This window comes from Schistocerca nitens, chromosome 3 (genome assembly GCF_023898315.1).
Source record: "Schistocerca nitens isolate TAMUIC-IGC-003100 chromosome 3, iqSchNite1.1, whole genome shotgun sequence".
NCBI classification, from domain to species: Eukaryota; Metazoa; Arthropoda; class Insecta; order Orthoptera; family Acrididae; genus Schistocerca; species Schistocerca nitens.
The window spans coordinates 616,236,433-616,259,936 of record NC_064616.1 but is presented as its reverse complement, the minus strand read 5'-3'; the positions used below and the strand labels follow the sequence as shown (position 1 = coordinate 616,259,936).

Genomic DNA, 23,504 nt, shown 5'->3' with positions numbered 1-23,504 from the left:
GTAAGAACAAAGAACATGTCTTCATGTTTCAGTGTCAGAGACAGTGGCGATTATTATTGTAGTGAAGATAGCAGCAGTCAGTTTCAGAAAAATATAAAAAATGTGATACTTCCAAGAAAGCTTTCTGTTTATCCTCAGCCTTAAGAATTAAAAACGGTTGACTTCACTGTCTGCATTACTACCACAAGACATTAAAATTTAGCTTTTATAAGAGGTCCACATCAGAAACCATATGCATTGCATTTTGTCGCAGTTAAGTGATAACCTGTTCTTTGTAAATCATGTGCTGATGTCACCGACCACTCTGGTAGTCACATCATTAAGGATGCAGTCCACATCTTTCACAACAACACATTGGTCATTTTCAAAATGAAAAATATTTGAACCATCTATCTGGTTAGTAGCAGAGCATTAAAATGTATCAAGAAAAACAACTGGACCAGAAAAGAACCCTGTGGCATCCCATACTTTAAGTAACCACAGTCAGATTTAGATTTCTTATCTGTTTGTCAACACTGAAGGGTAACTTTCTGCTTTGAACTTTCCATGTATAAGGTGAACAATTGTTAAGCTTTTTTCCCCTAATCCATAATTTTCCAATTTAAGCAAAAACATTGTAGGGAAAAAAAAAACAAATTCCTTTGTTAAATAATTTAAAAAATAGCTACTGTCCTCAACTTATTGCTTAGCTATGCTAGTGCCTTACACACAAAAGAATATGAGGGATATTCAGTGAATAATGCAAGACTTTTTTTCTGAAAGCTGTTTGGTTTAATTCAGGATTCCAGTATGCCATATTATTCCCCACTCTTTTGGCTACAAAACCCTATTTTGCAACATAATCTCTGTGCAGTGCTTACCCTACCTTACTGGGAGGGCTTGTATGCCCACGTGGCACCACTCTACTGGTTGTGGCAGAGCCAGGGCCTTGCTGCATCAGTGACCTCCTCATCATCCATGTACTGCTTTCCATGGAGTCCATTCTTCATTGGGCCAAATGGATAGAAGTCCGAAGGTGTGAGATCCAGGCTGTGGGGTGCATGAGGAAGAACAGTCCAAAGAAGTTTTGTGAGCTACTCTTGGGTGCACTTGCACAGACTTGTGTGATGTCTTGTATTGTCATGGAGAAAGGGAAGTTCATTTGCATTTTTGTGGTGATGAACATGCTGAAGCCATATCTTCAATTTTCTGAAGGTAGCACAATATACTTCAGAGCTGATGGTTGCACCATGAGAAAGGACATCAAACAGAATATCCCTTCAGAGCCCCAGAAGACTGTCACCATGCCTTTACCAGCTGAGGGTGCGCTTTGAACTTTTTTCTTCAGAGGAGAAGTGGTGTGATGTCACTCCATGGACTGCTGTTTTGTTTCTGGTTCAAAGTGATGAACCCATGTTTCATCACCTGTGACAATGTTTGACAAAAATTGTCATGACCAGCCATGTAATGTGAAAGCAATTCTGCACAAGATAGTCCTATATTGTTTTCATAGTCTTCTGTTACATGATCAGAAACACAGAGGGCACACACCTTTGAGTGTCCTAATTGGTAGACAAGTGTGTCATCACTATCAACAGAGATATCCAGCTGAGCAGCACGGTGTTTGACTGTGATGTGTTGATCATTTCAGATGAGAGTGTCCACACATTCCAACATCACAGAGTCACAGTTGTGTGAAGCCAGCAAGCACCTGGGAGATTGATTAGGTTTGTGCGACCTCATTGAGATGATGACAAATGCCTCACCCAATGACTGATCATACTTTTGTTCACTGCCAAGTCTCCATAGACTTTTGCAAACACTTCTGAATATCTGCGATGCTTTGGTTTTCTCTCAAAAGAAACTCAATGACAGCTCTCTGCTTGGAATGCACCTCCTTTACAGTGACCATTTTGAAGACGACGTATCACGCCACCATCTATCAGAACTTTACGAAACTATTGTATTGTATTGTATATTTATTGGTGCTGTGAATCATACACTGTACAGGGGTACATAATGATATAGGACAAGTCAAATAATTTGCAATAAAGCTTAACAGAAAAACTGTTGTATGGTTTTCAGTATATAGCAATATAACTGTAACATATGGGAATAACATTTCAGAAATACACAAATAAATTTTACACGCACACATTTCATACTTTTGGTCTTGATTATACAGACACAGATAAATCTACATGTACACATTTCTTATTTTGGCCTTAATTGTATAAACTATTTAAATTTTTCACATATTTACATTGTAGATAAAAATTCATAAACACTATAGTAACAATTCTCTAGCAAGTAGGCAGTCACTGCAGATTTGAATGTATGTGTCAGTTGTTGGCTTAATTTTTTTAGGTAGTTTGTTATACAGTTTTTTTCCTGCTTGCGGTCCTTTTTGTTTTAGTGGTGTATGTGAAAACTGCATATGTAAATCTTGATTATTCCTTGTGTTGTATGAATGGATATTTTGATTTTTTGGAGCAAGCTTGCTATTTTCGTCTACGATTTTCCTTATAAACGTTATTGTTTCTAGGATATATAGGCATGGTAATGGAAGAATATGAAGCTTTTTAAATGAGGGTTTGCATGAAGATCGAGGTGCTGAGCCTTCCATGGCTCTTATAATTCTTTTTTGTGCAATAAAACAGCTCTTGCTGTGTGGTGAATTTCCCCAGCAAATTAAACCATATCTTAGTAGTGATTCTGCTTGGGCATAGTACACATTTTTATGGCTTGCATTGGTGTGCATTCAGCAAGAATTTTTATACTATAACAAATGGTATTTAATTTACTACATAGGTGTTGTGTGTGTTTCTGCAATCTTAGGTCATCTTGGATCCAAAATCCCAAAAATTTTGTGGTATTTACAATTTAAAATCTTTTGCCTAACAGTTCTATGGTTGCAGTTAAAGGCTGTTTATTCTGCACTGTGTGTAGGTGCATAGTGTTTGTTTTGTGTGTGTTTATTATTAAGTTGTTCATTGCAAACCATTCTGATACATGTGAAGTGCTCTGAAGTGTGAATATTCCATAATATTCCATAATATTCCATAATATAGTCTACATTGTTTCAACCATAATTGGCTGAGAAAAACAAGTGTCACATTATTTAATGAATGCCCCTTGTAAATTGCATTTTCAGTGGATACTCCTTTCCTGAAGCCAAACTGAAAATCTGACAGAAAAATTATGGGTACTGAGACATGCCACTACTCTCTTGAAAGTTGGTGTCATGAAAACTTTTGAAAATACTAGTAGCTAAGAAACAGCCTGGTACCTGTCTACATTACCTCTTTTGCTGTCTTTATACACTGCTGGCCACCGTAAATGCAACACCAAGAAAGACAAGAGGTAGCACAACAAAATTTATTTTGTAGATAACATGTTGACCAAGTATCAAATGATTACGTTTACAGACGTCTGTGACATGTGGTTCCTGCCAGAATCAGTAGCCAGAGTAGCCACCATTGTTGGAGATCACCGCTGCCACACATCTCGGCATTGAGTCAAAGAGACGTTGGATGTGTTCCTGGGGTACAGCAGCCCAAGCAGCTTCCACACGTTGCCAAAGATCATCTGGTGTGGCAGCTGGGGATGTAATCTGGGTCACTCGTTGAGCAACCATGGACCACATGTCTTCTATCGGCGAAAGATACGGAGAGCGAGCTGGCCAGGGAAGCAATTCAATCTGGTTATTGACGAAGAACCTTTGGACAATGCGTGACACGTGTGGTCATGCATTATCCTGTTGAAATATGGCTGTGGCCGAGCCCTGAAGGTAAGGAAGGACAACTGGCTCCAGCACCTCGGATATGTAGCGCCGGCTATTTAAAGTACCGGCAATGCGTACTAGAGGCGTGCGAGAGTAATATCCAATACCGCCCCATACCATAATACCCGGTGCAAGACCAGTGTGGTGGTGCATAATGCAGCTGTCCAGCATCCTCTCTCCATGGTGTCTCCACACTCGAATCCGACCATCGTGGTGCTGCAGACAGAAGTGTGCCTCGTCAGTAAAGACAACGTCATTCCATTCTGCCGTCCACATCCATCTGTCATCACACCATTGGCGACGGAGACGTCTGTGGTTCTGCGTCAATGGTAGATGAAGCTATGGACGTCTTGCCGACAGACCACTCTGCTATAAACGGCGTCAAATGGTACGCGCAGACACTGGATGATGCGTTACAGACGCAATGTGCTGTGCTATGGTTCAGGATGTCACTGAGCGATCCGTCACTGCCATGTGCACAATTTGCCTATCAGCAGGTGCAGTGGTGCACCGAGGTGAATGCGATCGACCACGTTGGTCCGTCGTACCCTCCTGCATCCAATGGTCACATATCCGCATTACAGTTGTTTGGTTTCGTCCAACACGACTAGTGATTTCTCTGTATGATAATCCACAATCTCGGTAAGCCACTATCCTTCCTCTGTCGAACTCGGATACTTGATCAAATGATGTTCGCTGTTGTCTATGAGGCATAACTGATCATCTTGTGAAACAACCACAAGGTAAACACTCGTGCCGAACGTACACTCGTCGAAATCGCCAAGCCTTAAATGGCGCCACAGGTGCGCGTGATGTGCGTCTGCGCTGAAATTCTAATCAGTTGCATATCTCATCGCTGCAAACTCATGGTGTAAATTTCACTTGATTCGGATGCTTCCTTCAGGGTGTTGTATTTACGGTGGCCAGCAGTGTAAATAGGTTTCACTAACAAGTATTTCAACCTTCCAATTAACTACCCATAGTGTAGTCACATTACACAGATTACTGAGTACAAATCTCATGTATGGTGCATTGTTCATCATAATCCTCCTTGTTATTTCATCATGCCCACAGAAGTCATAACTCTTCAGTGATTTAATAACTAATGCAGTTTCAGTTTTGCTTGTTTCCTTCATCTGCTATAGTTACTTGGAACATGAGCTTCTGCATATTTATGTGTACCAATAAAATTTCTGTTCTACATCTACATCAATACTCCACGAGCCACTTGATGATGTGGTGTAGAGGGTACTTCTGGTACCAATAACTTCCATGTTCCATTCCAAAATTGTTATTCAAGTTGTTGACTTCTGACTGGAAGTGATTACAAAATTTCTTGCACAATTCTGGTGGATCACTAACAGTATCATTTTCACACAAGGGAGATGTGATATGTTGAGCACCCATATTCTGTCCTCATACCTCTTTTACAACTGACCATGCAGTTTCAATTTTGTTCTGAGAGCTTTCTATTGTCTTTGTGTAATGCCTTGTTTTCATATCTATAAATCTTTTGTTTACTACTTTAGGATATGGCTCTGCCTTGATTCCTTTCATTATTACTATCTGTGAATCATGATTTGACAGGTCATTACTAACTTTTCTCACACTGTGCCCATCAATTAGAGAACAATCTATGAAAATTTTATCTATAATTGTGCTTCTGTTTCCCTGAAATCTTGTTAGAAAGCATACAGTCTGTATATAATTGTGAAATTCAAGTACATCTATTAATATTATTTTCTCTGGAGAATCAACCAGAAAGTTTATACTGAAATTCTCACTCAAAATTAACTTCATATCTTTCTTAAGAACCAAGCATAGAACAGTGTCAAGTCTGGAGAGGAAGACCCTGTAGTCTGAACTGAGGAAACAGTAGAGGCCTATAATAACAGTTATTTTCCTTGAAAATTAAAACTATTCTACATAACCTTCAAACATTTGGCATTTACAGTGTTTTGATGTGTCAGCTCTTTTGAATGAAACAATATGTTTAGTATAAATAGCCACTCCTCCCTTCTGTAACAAAGTCCTTGCATATATGTCAGATGATGTACAGCCCTCCAAGGGAAGTCTTAGCCTTTCTTCACTATGTAAATAATGCTCTGAGATATAAATAATGTCAGTTTCAAGATCTATTAGTATTTCATCTACTTTATCTCTAATTTCCCTAATATTTTCATGAAATAAGCTTATTGCACCTTTTGATATGCATTCTTCATATACTGGACCAAGTTCCAGAATTAAAGGAACCTTCCTCATACGGGGATAGCTCCTACTTGACTTCATCCTAAAATAGGTCTAGCCCTTCTCCACATTATCACTGGATTTGGCCTTGCGTAAGCCCAAATCCACCTACTATACTTATAAGCTTAACCAACCATCCATTTCCAACCCTATTCAGGTGTAGAGTAGCCTGAGCTATGGAAATTCTGACATGTCACCACCAAAATGTGTGCCTTATGAGCAATCATCAGCACCCTTGCAAATCCCATATTAATTTTCCTCACAATACAATCAAGGTGGGGTTGATTGTAAAAGTTTCTGTGCTGGTCCCTAACAATGTTTCAGATTCTTTGCTCGCTAGCTGACACCCAGCATCTTCATGGGTGCCGTGTGTGGCAATATACCAGCATTTTGCATGGACGTTATCATCTCACTACATGGTACATAACAGATGGTGATGAGAACTTGCTCTCACTTGTAAGTTTCTTAATGTTAGTGCTGTATATTGCGGCCTTCATGAACTCAGTGTTTTTGTAGTGTCGGAAACAATAAATGTAGCTCTATGAGGAGCAGCCGAAACAGCAGCAGAAGAAATGCTGCCGTCACTGTCAGGAGAAAATGCAGGAGCTTGTCCAACTGCTGACAATGCATCCAGTGGTGTGAGCATGAGCAGCAAACGCAGGAGCTCATCTGATTGCTGACCACACACCCAGTGGTGTGACCACCAGCAGTGCAGACTCCGCTGCTGGCCGCATTTGCAGGTTTTGATGACATCATGAAAAGGTGGGAAAATTATTTACACTGTTTTAAGTTGTACTACCAGTTAAGGCACATCACCAAGCCTGTAGACCAGAGTACTCTTTGTTGCTGTCAAAGTAGTAGTAGTTTGTATGAGGTAGTTCAGAAATTTTAGCCCCTTATGAATCCCGAAAAAATTGAATTTCCAGAGATGTGTGAACTATTAACACATTGTTATAGTCAGCAAATGCACATGGTAGCTGCCCACTTGCAGTCATATGTGGCATCAATCAACAACTTACAGTGGTTAGAGTATAGACGTAATTTGAGTATAAACATTGTAGCATTTCCCACATGGACTGCCTAATTCATGATATAGTAGTGCAGCTGGGGCCACACAGAGCAGTACAAAGCCACAAAGAGTAGTATAGACAAAGCCAGTAGCACATTTAGATCTGATGTTATATGCAATAGCCCAAATTGTAGAGTTTTGAGAGTTGATTGCTGTATCAGAAAATGTGTTTTTGGATGATTGACAGCAGCAGGATGTATCCCCATTAGTGGCCATTCAGTCTTTAGTAACCACATCACTGATGTAGTTGGTTGAGAGTAGTAACAGAAGGGGTCCTCCTATGAGCCAGTGCTGATATGCTATAGAGGCAGGGACTGCACTGGATCACTCTTGATCCCTTCCATGAGAGCCAGCCAGTGAGTTCACAGGAGGAGTGGAGCCCCACCCTTCTATAACTGAGTTCCAAGGAGGAACGGAGCACCACCCTTCCATAGCATGACTCTCCCCTGTGTGCACAACAGTATTATCCAGATTGTTTGTCATTACATGAGACAAGACAATACCCCTATTTCTTTGTAACTTATCACAACTGTCTTACGTCAGCACATTTAGCAGCTGAATGCAGGAAATGACAGTGAGTGGCACCACAGGAAAACATTCCCTCTTTCACAGTCAAGTCCATGAGCATATCAGTGGGCCTACAATTCACTATATCATGGTAGGCTTTGAGATACCTAGGTTTTCCACAAAATTTCAATTAGATACAGGGCTTCAGCCAGTCTTATCAATTTAGATACTTATCACCAGCTGGGGTGCCACCTCACAGTGCTCTCAGTGCCATAAAGTACTCTATAGTGAGCAGCAGGTGCTCTAGTGGGGGCAACTGCTACTCATGGCCATATTCAGAAATATGAAACATCAGCTCAGGTTTTTGGTTGTAAATTCTCAGTTGGTGGAAATTTTCAGCCTCATAACTTTAACTAATTTTGGCTTAGAGATGGTCAAGTAAGTTAACCTTATCTCTCTTACAGCAACATTTCAGGCCTTGGATGCAGGTGCCTGGTCAACTTTTTCATAAGGGCATGGGTAGAGCTACCAGTTTTGAAGCTCACATAACACTGAAACAATCAGCAGTTCCTAAGTTCTGTTAAGCCTGCCCCATGTCATTTAGTATGTGATATAAAGTGAAGGTGGAACTCAACAGATAGCAGAAACTTGGGGCGGTGTCACCAGTTTCATGAATCTAGTGAGCCACCCCAATGATTATGATCCAGAAACTCAATGCTGATGTCAGACTGTACTGCGATTTCAAGCACAAAATCAATGCACAATGTGAAATGGATGTTTATCCCATACCATGTCCCAAGAAGTTTCTGGTTAAGTTGACCAGCATTCAAAATTTTTACAAAATTGACCTCAGAGATGCATACTGGCAGTTGCCATTGGATGTTGAGTCTCCAAGGCTTTTAGTATTAAATAATTCTTTTGGGATGCACCAGTTTAACCATTTTCTGTTTGCGTAGCTTCAGCTCCAGGAATTTTCCAGAGCATTCTTGAGCAATTTATCAGAGACATTTCATGCTGCATCCACTATTTGTACAACATTTGGGTTACTGTCCCCACAAGAGAAAGCATTTGCAAAATTTGGAGGCAATTTTTGAGTGACTGTTAGACAACAGACTGTGTTGCAGCCTTGAGAAATGTAGTTTTCTTGTTCCTAGAGTGCAGTACTTTGGGCATGTGTTATGTGGAGACAGTATCATACCAAGGACAGAGCATATGGCAGCAACAGAAAATTTGCCACTTCCTAAGAATATTAGAGAGCTACAATCATTTTTAGAAAAGGTAAGTTACTAAGTGACATTCATTCCACAGGCTGCTGACCTTTGGCATCCATCAAATCAGCTTCACAAGAAAGGAGTGAAGTTTCTCTCCTCCACTCCACATTTGGCCATGCTCACTCCATGGTAAGCCTATGACTCTGGACATCGGCCTCTCTTAATACAGTACTGGCACCATGCTCTCTAATAAAAATCTCAATGGCTCAGAGCACCCACTGCATTCATTTCTAAGACCTTGTCAGCAGCACAGAGAAATTATTCTCAGATTGAGAAAGAGGCACTCATGATTATATATGGAGTAAAAAAACAAATCTGTGTTTTCTAGTACAGTACTAAGCTGCACACCTTTAGAGACCATAAGCCACTCATATCAGTGTTTGATCACTATTCCAGACAGTGTTTGGCCTTGTATCTGAGTAATAATTCCTGTGTCATTCAGTAGCAGCCCACCTCACAGCTCATGAATTGGAAACCTTGTTACCCTTACTGATGGTTCCTGAAACTGACTTTTACAAACAGGAGACAATCTGTTTTGCACTGAACTGGAACCTTCAGGATACCCTCAATCAATTTTCTTTGATAGCACAGGAAGTCATGGTAGCTATGAACAAGGACCCACTTTTGCACATGGTCATTACAGCGGTCTGCAAAGAATGACTGGAGCATATTTCCGTGGGATCAGACCCAGTGCTCTGTACGTGTTCCTGGCTTTGCAATAGATCCAATTTTGTAGGCAGCTTGCTACAGAAGATCAGAATGCTGCATATCTGTGACACCAAATTCTGCAGATATTCCATGCATCCTATTTGGAGATGCCATCCTATTTGGAGATGCGAGATATGAAAGTGCTAGCTCTGCAGCATGTCTATCAGCCAGAAATTAATTCTGTCACTGAGCACATAAATTGTGCCTGTTCAACATGTGTCGACAATGATGCAATTCCACAGTAGACATTTTCTCCATGGCCCATGCAAGACCACCCATGGAACCAGGTGCACATGGTCTTAGCTGGTCCCTTCTTAGGTGTCATGTGGTTGTTAGTAATAGATTCATTGTCTAATTTTCCAGATGTTGCTAGGTTGTCCTCCATGATGTTGCATGCTATAGTTTGTGTCAGAGGGTTTTGAAATGTCGTACTGCTGAAATGGAATTCATCACCAGACCATGGGGCCATTCCATTTGGCATCAAATGTAGATGTTGAGTGGTTGGCCAAAATGCTCAGATCACAGCTAAAGGAAACAGCCTTGATGGTACCTCGAGAGCTTGCCCTGTCCAGTTTTTGGCTTCTTACCAAGCAACTCCACTCAGTCGGTGCAGTCTGGTTGAGGGACTGCACACCTATCAGCCATATGGTCCCTTTAACCTATTCCATCCGCAGCCACCTGCCCCTGGCCTGATAGCCATGCCATTGTATCAGCAAGGTTCTGGTTCAAATGGTTCAAATGGCTCTGAGCACTATGGGACTCAACATCTTAGGTCATAAGTCCCCTAGAACTTAGAACTACTTAAACCTAACTAACCTAAGGACATCACACACACCCATGCCCGAGGCGGGCTTCGAACCCACGACCGTAGCAGTTCCGCGGCTCCGGACTGCAGCGCCAGAACCGCTAGACCACCGCGGCCAGCAGCAAGGTTCTGCTGTCTGGGCATGCACATTTGAGTAAACACGTGAATGGATGCAAGGTGGACATAAGGGGTGACAATTTTATATAGTTGCTGTAGGTCAGTGGCACCTGACATGCCAGGCTAACCAGCTAAGCCTGCGTCAATATGAGCAACAGGTGGCACAACTCAGGCAAACAGGAGCTGTTAGCACAGGCAGGAGGGACCAATAAACCCTCACTCAAAGAACTGAATGACTTTTGCAGCCATTCCCAAGACCTATGCACTACTCACCATATAATTTGTGCCCTCACACAGATAAATCTACCACCCTGGAGAACTGTTTGCCAGGGCAGATCTGATGGAGATTGAGTACCTCCTTCCAACATCACTACAACCATCTGAAAGTGTCTCCTAGTCCTCCTCATTTCTCAACCACCAGCATCAGCCTGTAACCACCCCAAGGGGTGCCCATTACATCCCAGTGGAGTGTACCCAGACAGAATCCTGGTGGAGATCCCCATTGCCACTCATCCCATGACTTGGTGAAACTGTTACAGGCCTGGGCATTTCAGCCCTATATGCCCCTTAAAGGGGGGAGGGTTGTGATATCACCACCGGACGTATGTATGTCAGACGAGGAGCTGTTTACAGTTGAGTGTTGGAGTAATCCACAACTCCACCATAAAAATTGTGAGTGTTGCCTTCACTAAGCAATGCCTCTGAAGTCATAGCCTTCCTGGTTTGAAATTGCAGCCTCTGATGCCAGCTGCAAGATAGCATGAGCTTAAAACTTGTTTATTCAGCCTAAACTTAATTGTGTAAGTGTTGTGAAGTCTTCTCAATGTCATACTCTTGTAGTTTCTGTGTTTGTTCCTGACCATGCTTTTGGACTCTCAGCTTGCCAATTAGGTTGACATCTAGTGTTTTAGTGGGAGCCACATGGCTCAGTATGCTGCATTAATCCTGAGCATTTTTTGTTGACACTATCCTCTCACTACATGAGACAAAACAAGCTGTCCCAACTATATATGAAGAAAACACTAACTCACAAAAAAAGTACACAGTAAAGAAAGATATTTTCCCAGTGTTAGTCTGCTGAACAGTAATATTTAAATGAAAGGTCTGTTGAGATTGACCTGTACTGAAAGATGCTACTGAACACTTGTCTGAATGATTGACTGATCTGGCATTTGAAACATCAACAAAAATGGCCTTGCCGTACTGCTACTGTAGACAGCTGAATGTAAGGGGAAGCTACAACTGTAATCTGTCCAGAGGGCATGTAGCCCAATTGTATGGTTAAATGATGATGGCATCTCTTGGGTAAAATATTCTGGAAGTAAAATAGTCCCTCATTTGGATCTCCAAGCAGGGACTACTAAGGAGGATGCTGTCATCAGGAGAAACAAAAGTAGCATTCTACAGGTTAGATCCCATAACTGGGCAGGTAGGTTAGGAAACTTAAACAGGAACATGGGTAGGCTGAAGATAATATATGGGGAATTAGTGAAGTTTGATGGCAGGAGGACTGAGACTTCTAGTCAGGTGAATATAGGGCTACAAATACAAAACCAAATGGGAGTAATGCAGGAGTAGGTTTAATAATGAATAAGAAAATAGGATTGAAGGTGAATATCATAGTGAATACAGTATTGTAGCCAAGACAAATACTAAGCCCACACTCACCACACTAGTACAAATTTATATGCCAACTATTTTCGCAGATGATGAAGAGCTTCAAGAAATATATCAGGACTGTTCAAAAAGTATCCAACAAGGACTCTAACTTTTTTTCTGGATTGTACTTATAAACCCAGGACTTATCACCAGTGAACACTATATTAAAAAAGTTGGGATAACTGTTCACCATATCCAACATGTCCTGTGCAATCTTCAAATGAAGTTGCTTGTGCTCAGTTGTTAGCAACTTGGGCACAAATTTTTGTGAGATCCTACTCAGGTTCAAATGTTTAATTGAAATGTAATGATCGGATCCAATACTAATTTTAATCTCATCTGCAAGTTCTCTGATAGTAATTCATCTGTCCTGCATCACCATGGCCCTTATGTGATCAACAACAACCTGATTTGCAGATACTGAGGGCCTACCTGAAAGTGCTTCTCTCTTAATTGATGAGTAGCCATCTTTGAAGCAGTTGCACAATTCCTTTATCTCTGTGGTACCCACTGCTTCATCCCCAAACACACTGAATTTTGTGGATTGTTTCAGCATCAGCATAAGAAAGCATAAAACAAAATTTGATGCAATACAATTGTTCCACTTTTTCTTTCCTTTTTCTTCAACACAAAATTTGATGTCTATTACTTACACACATTGGAGAAAAGAGAAGCAGTTGTATGAAAATCAACAACACAGATAGAAACCCAGTACTAAACAAAGAGGGGAATGCTTAAAGTTGGAACGAGTACATAGAACAGTGGTTGTCAATCTGCAGCCTGCGAGCTGGATGTGGCCCGAATGAAATATTCATGCAGCCTGTGGTTCTAAGCTGTATTTTTATAATAACATTCATCTAGCATCTGACAGGTGAATCAAAATTTCCAACTTATCATAAGAGATTCTTAAGGGTGTACTTTCCCTGTTCAGTAAAAAAAAAAAAAAAAAAAAAAAAAAATCCATAGACAGTAACACACTGAAGAGCCAAAGAAACTGGTAAAGCTGCCTAATATCATGTAGGGTTCCCAAAAGCATGCAGAAATGCCGCAACACGACATGACATGGACTCGACTAATGTCTGAAGTAGTGCTGGAGAGAACTGACACCATGGATTCAGGAGTGCTGTCCATAAATCTGTAAGAGTACAAGGGGGTGAAGATCTCTTCTGAACAGTACATTGCAAGGCATCCCAGATATGCTCAATAATGTTCGTATCTGGGGAGTTTGGTGGCCAGTGTAAGTGTTTAAACTTAGAAGAGTGTTCCTGGAGCCACTCTCTAGCAATTATGGATGTGTGGGGTGTCGCACTGTCCTGCTGGAATTGCCCAAGTTTGTCGTAATGCACAATGGACACGAATGGATGCAGATGGTCCGACATGATGCTTATGTACATGTCACCTATCAGAGTCATATCTAGACATATCAGAGGTCTCATATCACACAAACTGCACATGCCCCATACCATTACAGAACCTCTACCAGCTTGAACAGCCCCCTCCTGACATGCAGGATCTATGAATTTATGAGGTTGTGTCCATCTGATTGATACAATTTGAAATGAGAGTCATCTGACCAGGCAACATGTTTCCAGTCATCAACAGTCCAATGTTGGTGTTGAGGTGTACATGTCTGGGCCTTGAGCTCCAAAAGTCCATATCAATGAAGTTTCATTGAATGGTTTGCATGTTGACACTTATTTATGGCCCAGCCTTGAAATCTGCAGCAATTTGCGGAAGGGTTGCACTTCTGTTATGTTGGACAATTCTCTTCAGTCATCATTGATCCCATTCTTGCAGGATCTTTTTCCAGCCACAGTGATGTTTTGTGATTAATGTTTTACCAATTCCTGATATTCACAGTACACTCATGAAGTGGCCGTAGAGGAAAATCCCCATTTCATTGTTACCACAGAGATGCTGTGTCACATTGCTCATGTGCCAACTATAAAACCACATTCAAACTCTCTTAAATCTTGATAACTTGCCATTGTAACAGCAGTAACCAAGCTAACAACTGCACCAGACACTTGTCTTACATAGGCATTGTCAACTCCAGTGCTGTATTCTCCCTGTTTACATATTTCTGTATTTGAATACACATATCTATACCAGTTTATTTGGCACTTTATTGTATTTTAAGATATAATTAATTTTAATTAACTCTGGTAAATTTGACCATAATCTAAGTGCAGTTGGTCACTTATTGGTCACTTACCTCAGGGGCAGAGGTGTAAGTAATGCAGCCACTGTGGGATTAGAGGCTGTGAGAGAAGGAATGTTTTATTGTTTGTCTTCCAGTACTGACAATTCATGTGTATGCATGGTTCATACCGATCAGCTGTTAGGTATAAATTTTGACACAGAATGAACATGGATCTACGAATGCACCCTACGGAGACCATCATCTTGAAATGTGATACTCATTTGTAACAAAGAATATGAAAATAAACTAAGGCTAATGTTTTAACACAACTAAATGAGTAGAAAAAAGATAAGAAAACATTTAATAAACATTTTTGATCGCTTCTGAAACTGCATAATGCACTTATATGTAAATACAGTTATTGTTATTAATCATTTAATTATCAACTGCTACATATGACACATGAGCACTTTGTCAGGCAATCACAGTGTCACAACTTTGGGTTCATTGAGGGTGGCAGCAGTCTGAAACAGGGAACAGTTGACACAAAGTGTTCCGAATGGTGATACTTGGGGGCCCCTGGCCAACTTATCATACTCTCATTTTGGGGCACATCAAAAATTAATTAATTTATGTAGGTTACCCATTAATAATGAGATTGGTTCATATGTGGCCTGATGTGTCACCCCAAATTGACAGTATTGGCCATTCAAAAAAAAAAAAAAAAAAAAAAAAAAAAAAAAAAAAAAAAAAAAAAAAAAATTCCACAACCACTGATATAGAGGGTCTACACATGGGGGTAGATTAATTGAATTGCGCCCACACTTCCACTGAATATGATTTGTACAAAACATATCTGAAAAATAAACAGGCAGAATATGTCACTGCTGTTGTCAATGCCTATAAAGACAGCAAGTGTCTGGTGAAGTTATGATTGGATACTGCTGCTGCAATGGCAGCTTATCAAGATTTAAGTGAGATTGAATGTGGTGTTATAGTCAGTGTATGAGTGATGGGACACAGAATCTCTGCGGTACCTATGAAGTAGGGATTTTCCTGTACGACCACTTCACGAGTGTACCGTGAATATCAGGAATCTGGTGAAACATCAGATCTCCAACATCACTGAGGCCAGAAAAAGATCCTGCAAGAATGGGACCAATGATGACTGAAGAGAATTGTTCAGTGTGACGGAACTCCAACCCTTCCACAGATTGGTGCAGATTTCAGTGCTGGGCTATCAACAAGTGCCAGCGTGTGAACCATTCAATGAAACATCATCGGTATGGGGTTTTGGAGCTGAAGGCCCATTCTTGTACCCTGGATGACTGCATGACACAAAGCTTTATGCCTTGCCTGGACCCATCAACACCAACATTGGACTGTTGATAACTGGGAACATGTTGTCTAGTTGACGACTCTCTTTTCAAATTGTGTCAAGCGGATGGATGTGTACGGGTATTGACACAACCTCATACATCATTGGACCCTGCATGTCAGGAGGTGACTGTTCAAGCTCGTGGGACTCTGTAAAGGTGTGAGGCATGTGCAGTTGGAGTGCTATGGGACCCTTGATATGTCTAGATATGACCCTGACAGATGATGTATACGCAAGCATCCTGTCTGATCACCTGCATCCATTCGTGTCCATTGTGCATTCTGACAGACTTGGGCAATTCCAGCAGGACAGTGTGACACACCACACATCCAGAAATGCTAGAGAGTGGCTCCAGGAACACTCTTCTGAATTTAAACATTTCCACTGTCCACCAAACTCCCCAGACATGAACATTATTGAGCATATCTGGGCTGCCTTACAATGTGCTGTTCAGAAGTTATCTCCATCCCCTCATACTCTTATGGATAGCCCTCCAGGATTCATGGTGTCAATTTCCTCCAGCAGTACTTCAGACATTAGTTGAGTCCATGTCACGTCAGGTTGCAGCATTTCTTCATGCTCATAGGTGCCCTACATGATATTAGGGCAGGTGTACAAGTTTCTCTGGCTCTTCAGCATAGTATTGGACAGTCAGTGATTAAAGGAGTATGAAGTAACTAACACCATGAGCATACGCTGAAAGAAGCAGTATGATAATTTTATAAGAAGAATTAACTAAGAGAAAGCATTGTGCAAGCGTGATGCCATATTTGTTGAATACTGATTGAAGGAAAACAAAAAAAAAATTAATTTTTTTCAGTATTTGAATCATTATTAAAAGCAAATCAGCTGTTTTTGTACACTGCTGATCAGGTAGGGCTTCATAATTTTATGCAAGAAATGAAACAGATATAAAAGCAGTAGTTAGAAGTTGGAAAGTATTTTGAGTCAAGTGGAGGAAGAAAACATGCAAGAAGAGACAAAAGAAGAAGGAAGTAATGGTTCATCAAGAAAATGCCACTGTGGAAAAAGGTGTTTTGCTGGTGGTAGGAATGAGAGATTTGAAGTGGAAGTGCAAATAGTAGGAATATTCTCTCCCCCCCCCCCCATCCCCCTCCCTCAAAATCACCAGATGTGACACGCGCTGCTCCCACATCTAAACAAATTTGTGACCTCTTTTGAGAGCAATGAATAGGTATGGGAGATTCTACCTCTACACATACATAGACACTCCACAAGCCACCGTACAGTGTGTGGTGGAGGGTACCCTGTACCACTACTAGTCATTTCCTTTCCTGTTCCACTCGAAATAGAGCGAGGGAAAAATCTCTATCTATATGCCTCCATATGAGCCCTAATTTCTCATATCTTATCTTTGTGGTCCTTATGCACAACGTGTATTGGTGGCAGTAGAATCATTCGGCAGTCAGCTTCAAATAGTGGTTCTCTAAATTTTCTCCATATTGTTTCTTGAAAAGAATGTTGCCTTCCCTCCATGGATCCCATTTCAGTTTCTGAAGCATCTCCATAAGACTTAAGTGTTGTTTAAACCTACTGGTAACAAATCTAGTAGCCCACCTCTGAATTTATTCAGTCCTTCCTTCAATCCCAGATGGTATGGACCACAAACACTCAAGCAGTGCTTAAGAATAGATCACGCCAGCATCCTATATCCAGTCTCCTTTACGGGTGAACTACTCTTTCCTCAAATTCTCCAAATAAACCAAAGTTGACTATTCACCTTCCCTACCAAGTTCTCACATGCTCGTTCCATTTCATATCACTTTGCAACATTGTGGCCAGATATTTAATTGACTTGACTGTGTCAAGCGGGACTCTAATAACACTGTATCTGAAGATTATAGGTTTGTTCTTCCTACTCATTCACATTAACTTACATTTTTACACATTTAGAGCTAGCTGCCATTGACCACACCAACTAGAAATTTTGTCTAAATCATTTTGTCTCTTTCTACATTCACTCAACTTTGACACCTTACTGTACACCACAGCATCACAGAAAACAATCACAGATTGCTGCCCACCTTGTCAGCTAAATCATTTATGTATGTAGGGAGAAACAGTGATCATATTGCACTTCACTGGGGCACTCCTGACAATACCCATGTCTCTGATGAACAGTCACCATTGAGGACAACATACCGGGTTCTCTTACTTAAGAAGTCTTTGAGCTACTCGCATATCTGTGAACTCATTCCATATGCTTGCACCTTAATTAACAGCCTGCAATGGGGTGCCATGTCAAATGCCTTCCAGAACTCTAGAAATACGGCATTGCCCTTCATCCATAGTTCACTGTATATCATGTTGTAAAGGGCAACCAGAGCTTTGCACAAGATTTCTTGAACATAAAATTTAAAACTTCAGTTTTTGTTTTGCTTCCTTCAACTGCCACACCAAACTGCTCAACAAGGGTCTGAATGGAAGCCTTACATGGATATTTTGTAGATCTTCCAGAATCAGACTTTAGGGATGAAATCTACTCAGTCGTAAAAGGTTACATGTGCGATTGACTTAAAAACAGCCTTTGATTGCCAGAGAGAGAAAAAAAAAATTACCTTGTGCTCTCTTAGATAATCCCTATTTCCAGCATATCAGTTTAAGAATGCCACTTCAGGAGCTGATTCACAAAAATTAGAAGCCATTTTTTGAGGTTTCTCCAATGTAACAGATACTTAAATAGTTCTTGGGTGTAATTTTGGAGGTTATATTAACTGCAGCTATACAACAACATCTGCCATTATGACTGAATTGTTTAGTCAACCGTATGATAGGGTAAGTGAAGTACCTATAATGATGGTGTTCTGTTAGAATGCAGTTACGATGTGTAAATGATATACATACATTAGATCTTTAGTAAGATAAAAAAAATTTGTCCCAAACTGCGCTGCATGAAGTGTGGAATAGCAGTTAGCATTGCTGGGTTAGTGTGCTGTGGCTTGTCAGTTCAAATCCAAACACTATCAAATATTAGTTATATTGTATTTATCATTTCTAGAAGGTTCCTTAAACTTCTTATTTTTGTAATGTTTGCATTTTCAGTAATATGTAGTCTTTGTGTAAATAATAAAACTCTCCATCAAGAGGCAATTCTGTTCTAGCTGTACATCAATGTTTGTAATAAATGTGTTTTCAGTGCTGAGTATTATAATACATTAATGACTGTGCTTTCATAATTGGACTCAACTGTAGTTACAATATGACATTGGTTGGGGGGGGGGGACACCAGGTACTTTAAAATGTTTACATCACTGTGGCTCCAATTAGGCAACGTAAAAGCCATTGACCACACAGACAGGAACTGGAATACAAGCAGTGCATCACTCCATGGTCGATATATTCTGGAAACCAATGGATTTCAAAACAGCAGTAAGTCAGCTGGACATCAGGCTTACAGTGCTTTCTGTTGATGCTAGTCAGGACCTAACAAAGTGGCTGAAAAGATCTGACCAAGTCACAAAATACAACAGACCAGATGCTGTGACATTTTTAGACATTTACTCAAATGTCACAGCTCAGCAGCGGTTCGAGAAAAATTAAGGGAAGTTCAACAGCTAGGATACATTTGGTGGTAATCAGCAGAAAGTGCACTTAGTGGAAGAACAATTGAAGAAAGGGGCCCAACATCAAGGGAAATGGCACAGTCTTACATACAGAATGTTTTGGCCCTATGCCACATTACAGATCTGAAAATGACAGAAAGTGAAGAAACGTCCATTTACTCTGTATGAAGCCCTACTACAGTCCTGAGGCACAGAACTGTGATGAGGTATTCTATTTCTAGAAAACTGAAAGCCTGGTTGATGACTGAAGTTTTGATGGGAGGGGCTACCATTCATGCTCATCATAATGAAGAGGATGTGACAGCACAAGGATTCTCCACAGCTGCCACACAGAGGACTACTGATAAGATCTAGACCTAGGATGCTGTAGTTGGCTGCAATAAGAATTCATGAGACAGTGGTTTGCTGTTTTTCTGGGAGGGAACAATACTGTGAGCCGTACTGTATGCAGTGTGGGGTAGTGGTTAGCCCTTCTGGCTGGCACACTGCAGGTCACCAGTTTAAATCCAAGCACCAACAAATGCTTGTTATTTAGTATTTATCATTTATAAAAAGTTCTCAACATTTTTTACATTTTTAATGTTTGCATTTTCTGAAATATTCATAAGAGGAAGTTCTGTTCTAGTTGTGTGTTGGTGTCTATAATGAATGTGCTTGCAGTGCTAAGTGTTGTACTACATTGATGACTCTGGTTTCAGATTTGGAATTGGTTGTGCTTGGAATGTGACAGTAATCTCTATTTTTGAATGTGAAGTATTTTGACTCATCTTGAAGTCAGCTAAATTAACGTATAAAATTTGTGTATTTCATGAGCATATGATAGTCACATCACTGAAGTACTGTAATGTTGTAGATGTGGATATTGAAATATCTGATTACTTGAATGTAGTTTTTTGTTACTCTAGAATATAACAGAATTTTATCATGTTGAGAAATTAGAAGGAATGATCTGTTTTATTTTATAAAAACTTTCTAAAGCCAAGATCACATAAATATTTCTTTATTTACAACAGGAAAGTTTATCAAAACCAGTTGTTGCAAATAAAGAAATATTTATGTACTCCTGGATTAGGAATTTTTATCCAGAATATAAAATAACTGCACCGGGCTTCTGAAATCTAGCTTACCTGTTTCAACTCTAACAGTTATAACATCTGAAACTGGATATTCTTGATATAAGCCTTCAGTGGAAAGTTGGTAATTGATGTCAGTGGACTGAAGATCTATCTCAATGCTTCCAAAAGGCTCAACCCCAAGTTCAGATAATACAATATTATCATCAAGTATGTCTCCCTGTACTGATAGCTGAATTACTTGAGTTGGAACTCTGAACAAACTAGAAAGATTTCTTTTAATTTCTCCAACACATAAAGAAATATCATATGCTTGTGTAAGAACTTCTCCGGCAGCCATGACAAATTTAACAGTGACAGTATTAGAATGTGATGATATTTCTTGTCCTGGTATCCAAAATGAACAGGATTTTTGAACACGATATTCTGTATCATCTTCCTTGGAATATGCATCATCTTCAAAGTAAACACTATGTCCCAAATTTGCATTTCTGCTCATACTTCCAGAGCTTGTCCTACTACTTGCCATAGTAAGTGCTGTATTTTGTGGCATTGATGTGTATGTTTCCAAAAAGTCATCATTTATAGTTCCATTTTCTTTCTTGTCACTGTTAAAGCTATCATTATCTAAAAAAATATTTGTTTCATTTGCCCCTCTGTCAGTAATGCATAAACCATTAGACTGCCTTTCTGCAGTGCCATTCCATCTTTGTCTCTCTTCATCACTGCTAGTAGCTTCTACATTTTTCACAGGTGTCTCATTTAGTGTTGATCTGTTAATAAGACCATTCTGTATATCATTTCCATCAATGGAACATTGACTGTCAGAATGGTCTGACATTTCTGCTGGACAGGAAAATGCAATTTATATATGTAATTTTCTGAATCCTATGATGTGTTACATCCGTTACCATCAAGATGACTGTAGCTGAAAAACAATAATATGTGCATTATTAAAAGTTCAGAATGTGCTGCAGTAGTAACTGATGAAAAATAAATTTTGTTATGTGAATAGGATATGCACAGCATTCAGTTATTAAATAGACAAGTGACTGCTCCAGTCATGGAATTGCATGAGCACATTTCAAAAATTTAAACCACAGTTTTTATTCCTTAAAACATTAATCATTTTGGATGCTGTGTGAAACAGCAGGATTGCACACTTTTTTTGGGAATGAAGCAGAATAAATACCTCAGAGACATCATGTAACTCTCCAGTAAGTGGGTTGCCAATAAGAACTGCAGGTTTTCAGAGGACCTGGAACAGGATCAATTTATTAGTTCATTCATTTGTACAGGAATGATGTTCCACAAATCCCAGAAAGGTCAAATTGTCCACTAATTAGAAGAAGTAGCCAGTGCAAGCTGCTTATGTAAAGCAACATAACAACCAGTTACCACAAGTGCAAATCTACTCACATTGATAGTTATGGGAATTCATATATTAGCAGAAACACAGCATCCTTTAAAGAAACTAAGCAGATTTTTAATCTTATACTTAAAGCTATGCATATAAATTGCTCCCTATTAAAACTGCAACACCAATTTTACTTCTTGTGTTTATGCAGTATAGGTGGAACAATGAAATTCTGTAGATGATTTGAGTCACAATGGGTGATAACCTTGTTGAGCATTAAGCTGAACTCAGCCTGGATGATAGAGATGAGTGCATCTTTCCTTGCTCTTTCAATCTATGTAAGGGTTCATCAGTTGTACTTGCTGGTGAATGGTGGAGTACCAATCTCTCCACAACACTTGATAACATGTTTCCAATGGCTAACAGATCAGGAGAAAATATTGGCCAGGAAAATAACTGAACATTATCTACACTACTGGCCATTAAAATTGCTACACCACAAAGATGACATGCTACAGATGTGAATTTAACTGACAGGAAGAAGATGCTGTGATAAGCAAATGATTAGCTTTTCAGAGCATTCACACAAGGTTGGCACCAGTGACGACACCTACAACGTGCTGACACGAGGAAAGTTTCCAAACGATTTCTCATACACAAACAGCAGTTGACCAGCGTTGCCTGGTGAAACGTTGTTGTGATGCCTCGTGTAAGGAGGAGAAATGCGTACCATCACGTTTCTGACTTTGATAAAGGTTGGATTGTAGCTTATCATGGTTACCGTTTATCGTATTGCGACATTGCTGCTCGCATTGGTCGAGATCCAATGACTGTTAGCAGAATATGGAATCGGTGGGTTCAGGAGGGTAATACGGAACGCCGTGCTAGATCCCAACAGCCTTGTATCACTAGCAGTCAAGATGACAGGCATCTTATCCGCATGGCTGTAACGGATCGTGCAGCCACGTCTCGATCCCTGAGTCAACAGATGGGGATGTTTGCAAGACAACAACCATCTGCATGAACAGTTCGATGACATTTGTAACAGCATGGACTATCAGCTTGGAGACCATGGCTGCGGTTACCCTTGATGCTACATCACAGACAGGAGCGCCTGCAATTGTGTACTCAATGACGAACTTGGGTGCACGAATGACAAAACGTCATTTTTTCGAATGAATCCAGGTTCTGTTTACAGTATCATGATGGTCGCATCCATGTTTGGCGACATCACGGTGAACACACATTGGAAGTCTGTATTGATCATCGCCATACTGGCGCATCACCTGGCATGATGGTATGGGGTGCCACTGGTTACACGTCTCGGTCACCTCTTGTTCACATTGACGGCACTTTGAACAGTGGACCTTACATTTCAGATGTGTTACGACCTGTGGCTCTACCTTTCATTCGATCCCTGCGAAACCCTACATTTCAGCAGGATAATGCACGACCGCATGTTGCAGGTTCTGTATGGGTCTTTCTGGGTACAGAAAATGTCGACTGCTGCCATGGCCAGCACATTCTCCAGATCTCTCACCAAATGAAAATGTCTGGTCAATGGTGGCCGAGCAACTGGCTCGTCACAATATTCCAGTCACTACTCTTGATGAACTGTGGTATAGTGTTGAAGCTGCATGGGCAGCTGTACCTGTACACGCCATCCAAGCTCTGTTTGACTCAATGCCCAGGTGTGTCAAGGCTGTTATTAAGGCCAGAGGTGGTTGTTTTTGGTACTGATTTCTTAGGATCTATCCACCCAAATTGCGTGAAAATGTAATCACATGTCAGTTCTAATATAATATATTGGTCCAATCAATACC

The 23,504-nt window shown here is 40.4% G+C and overlaps 1 protein-coding gene across 1 annotated transcript in view; it reads right to left on the bottom strand.

The window, feature by feature from the left end:
* LOC126249362 (IQ and ubiquitin-like domain-containing protein) overlaps positions 1–23,504 on the bottom strand; it is a 222,711-nt gene that overhangs the window by 184,026 nt on the left and 15,181 nt on the right. The window contains exon 3 of the mRNA XM_049951015.1: positions 20,379–21,097. Within this exon, the coding sequence (XP_049806972.1) occupies positions 20,379–21,097 (719 nt within the window). The remainder of the gene's footprint in view (positions 1–20,378; positions 21,098–23,504) is intronic.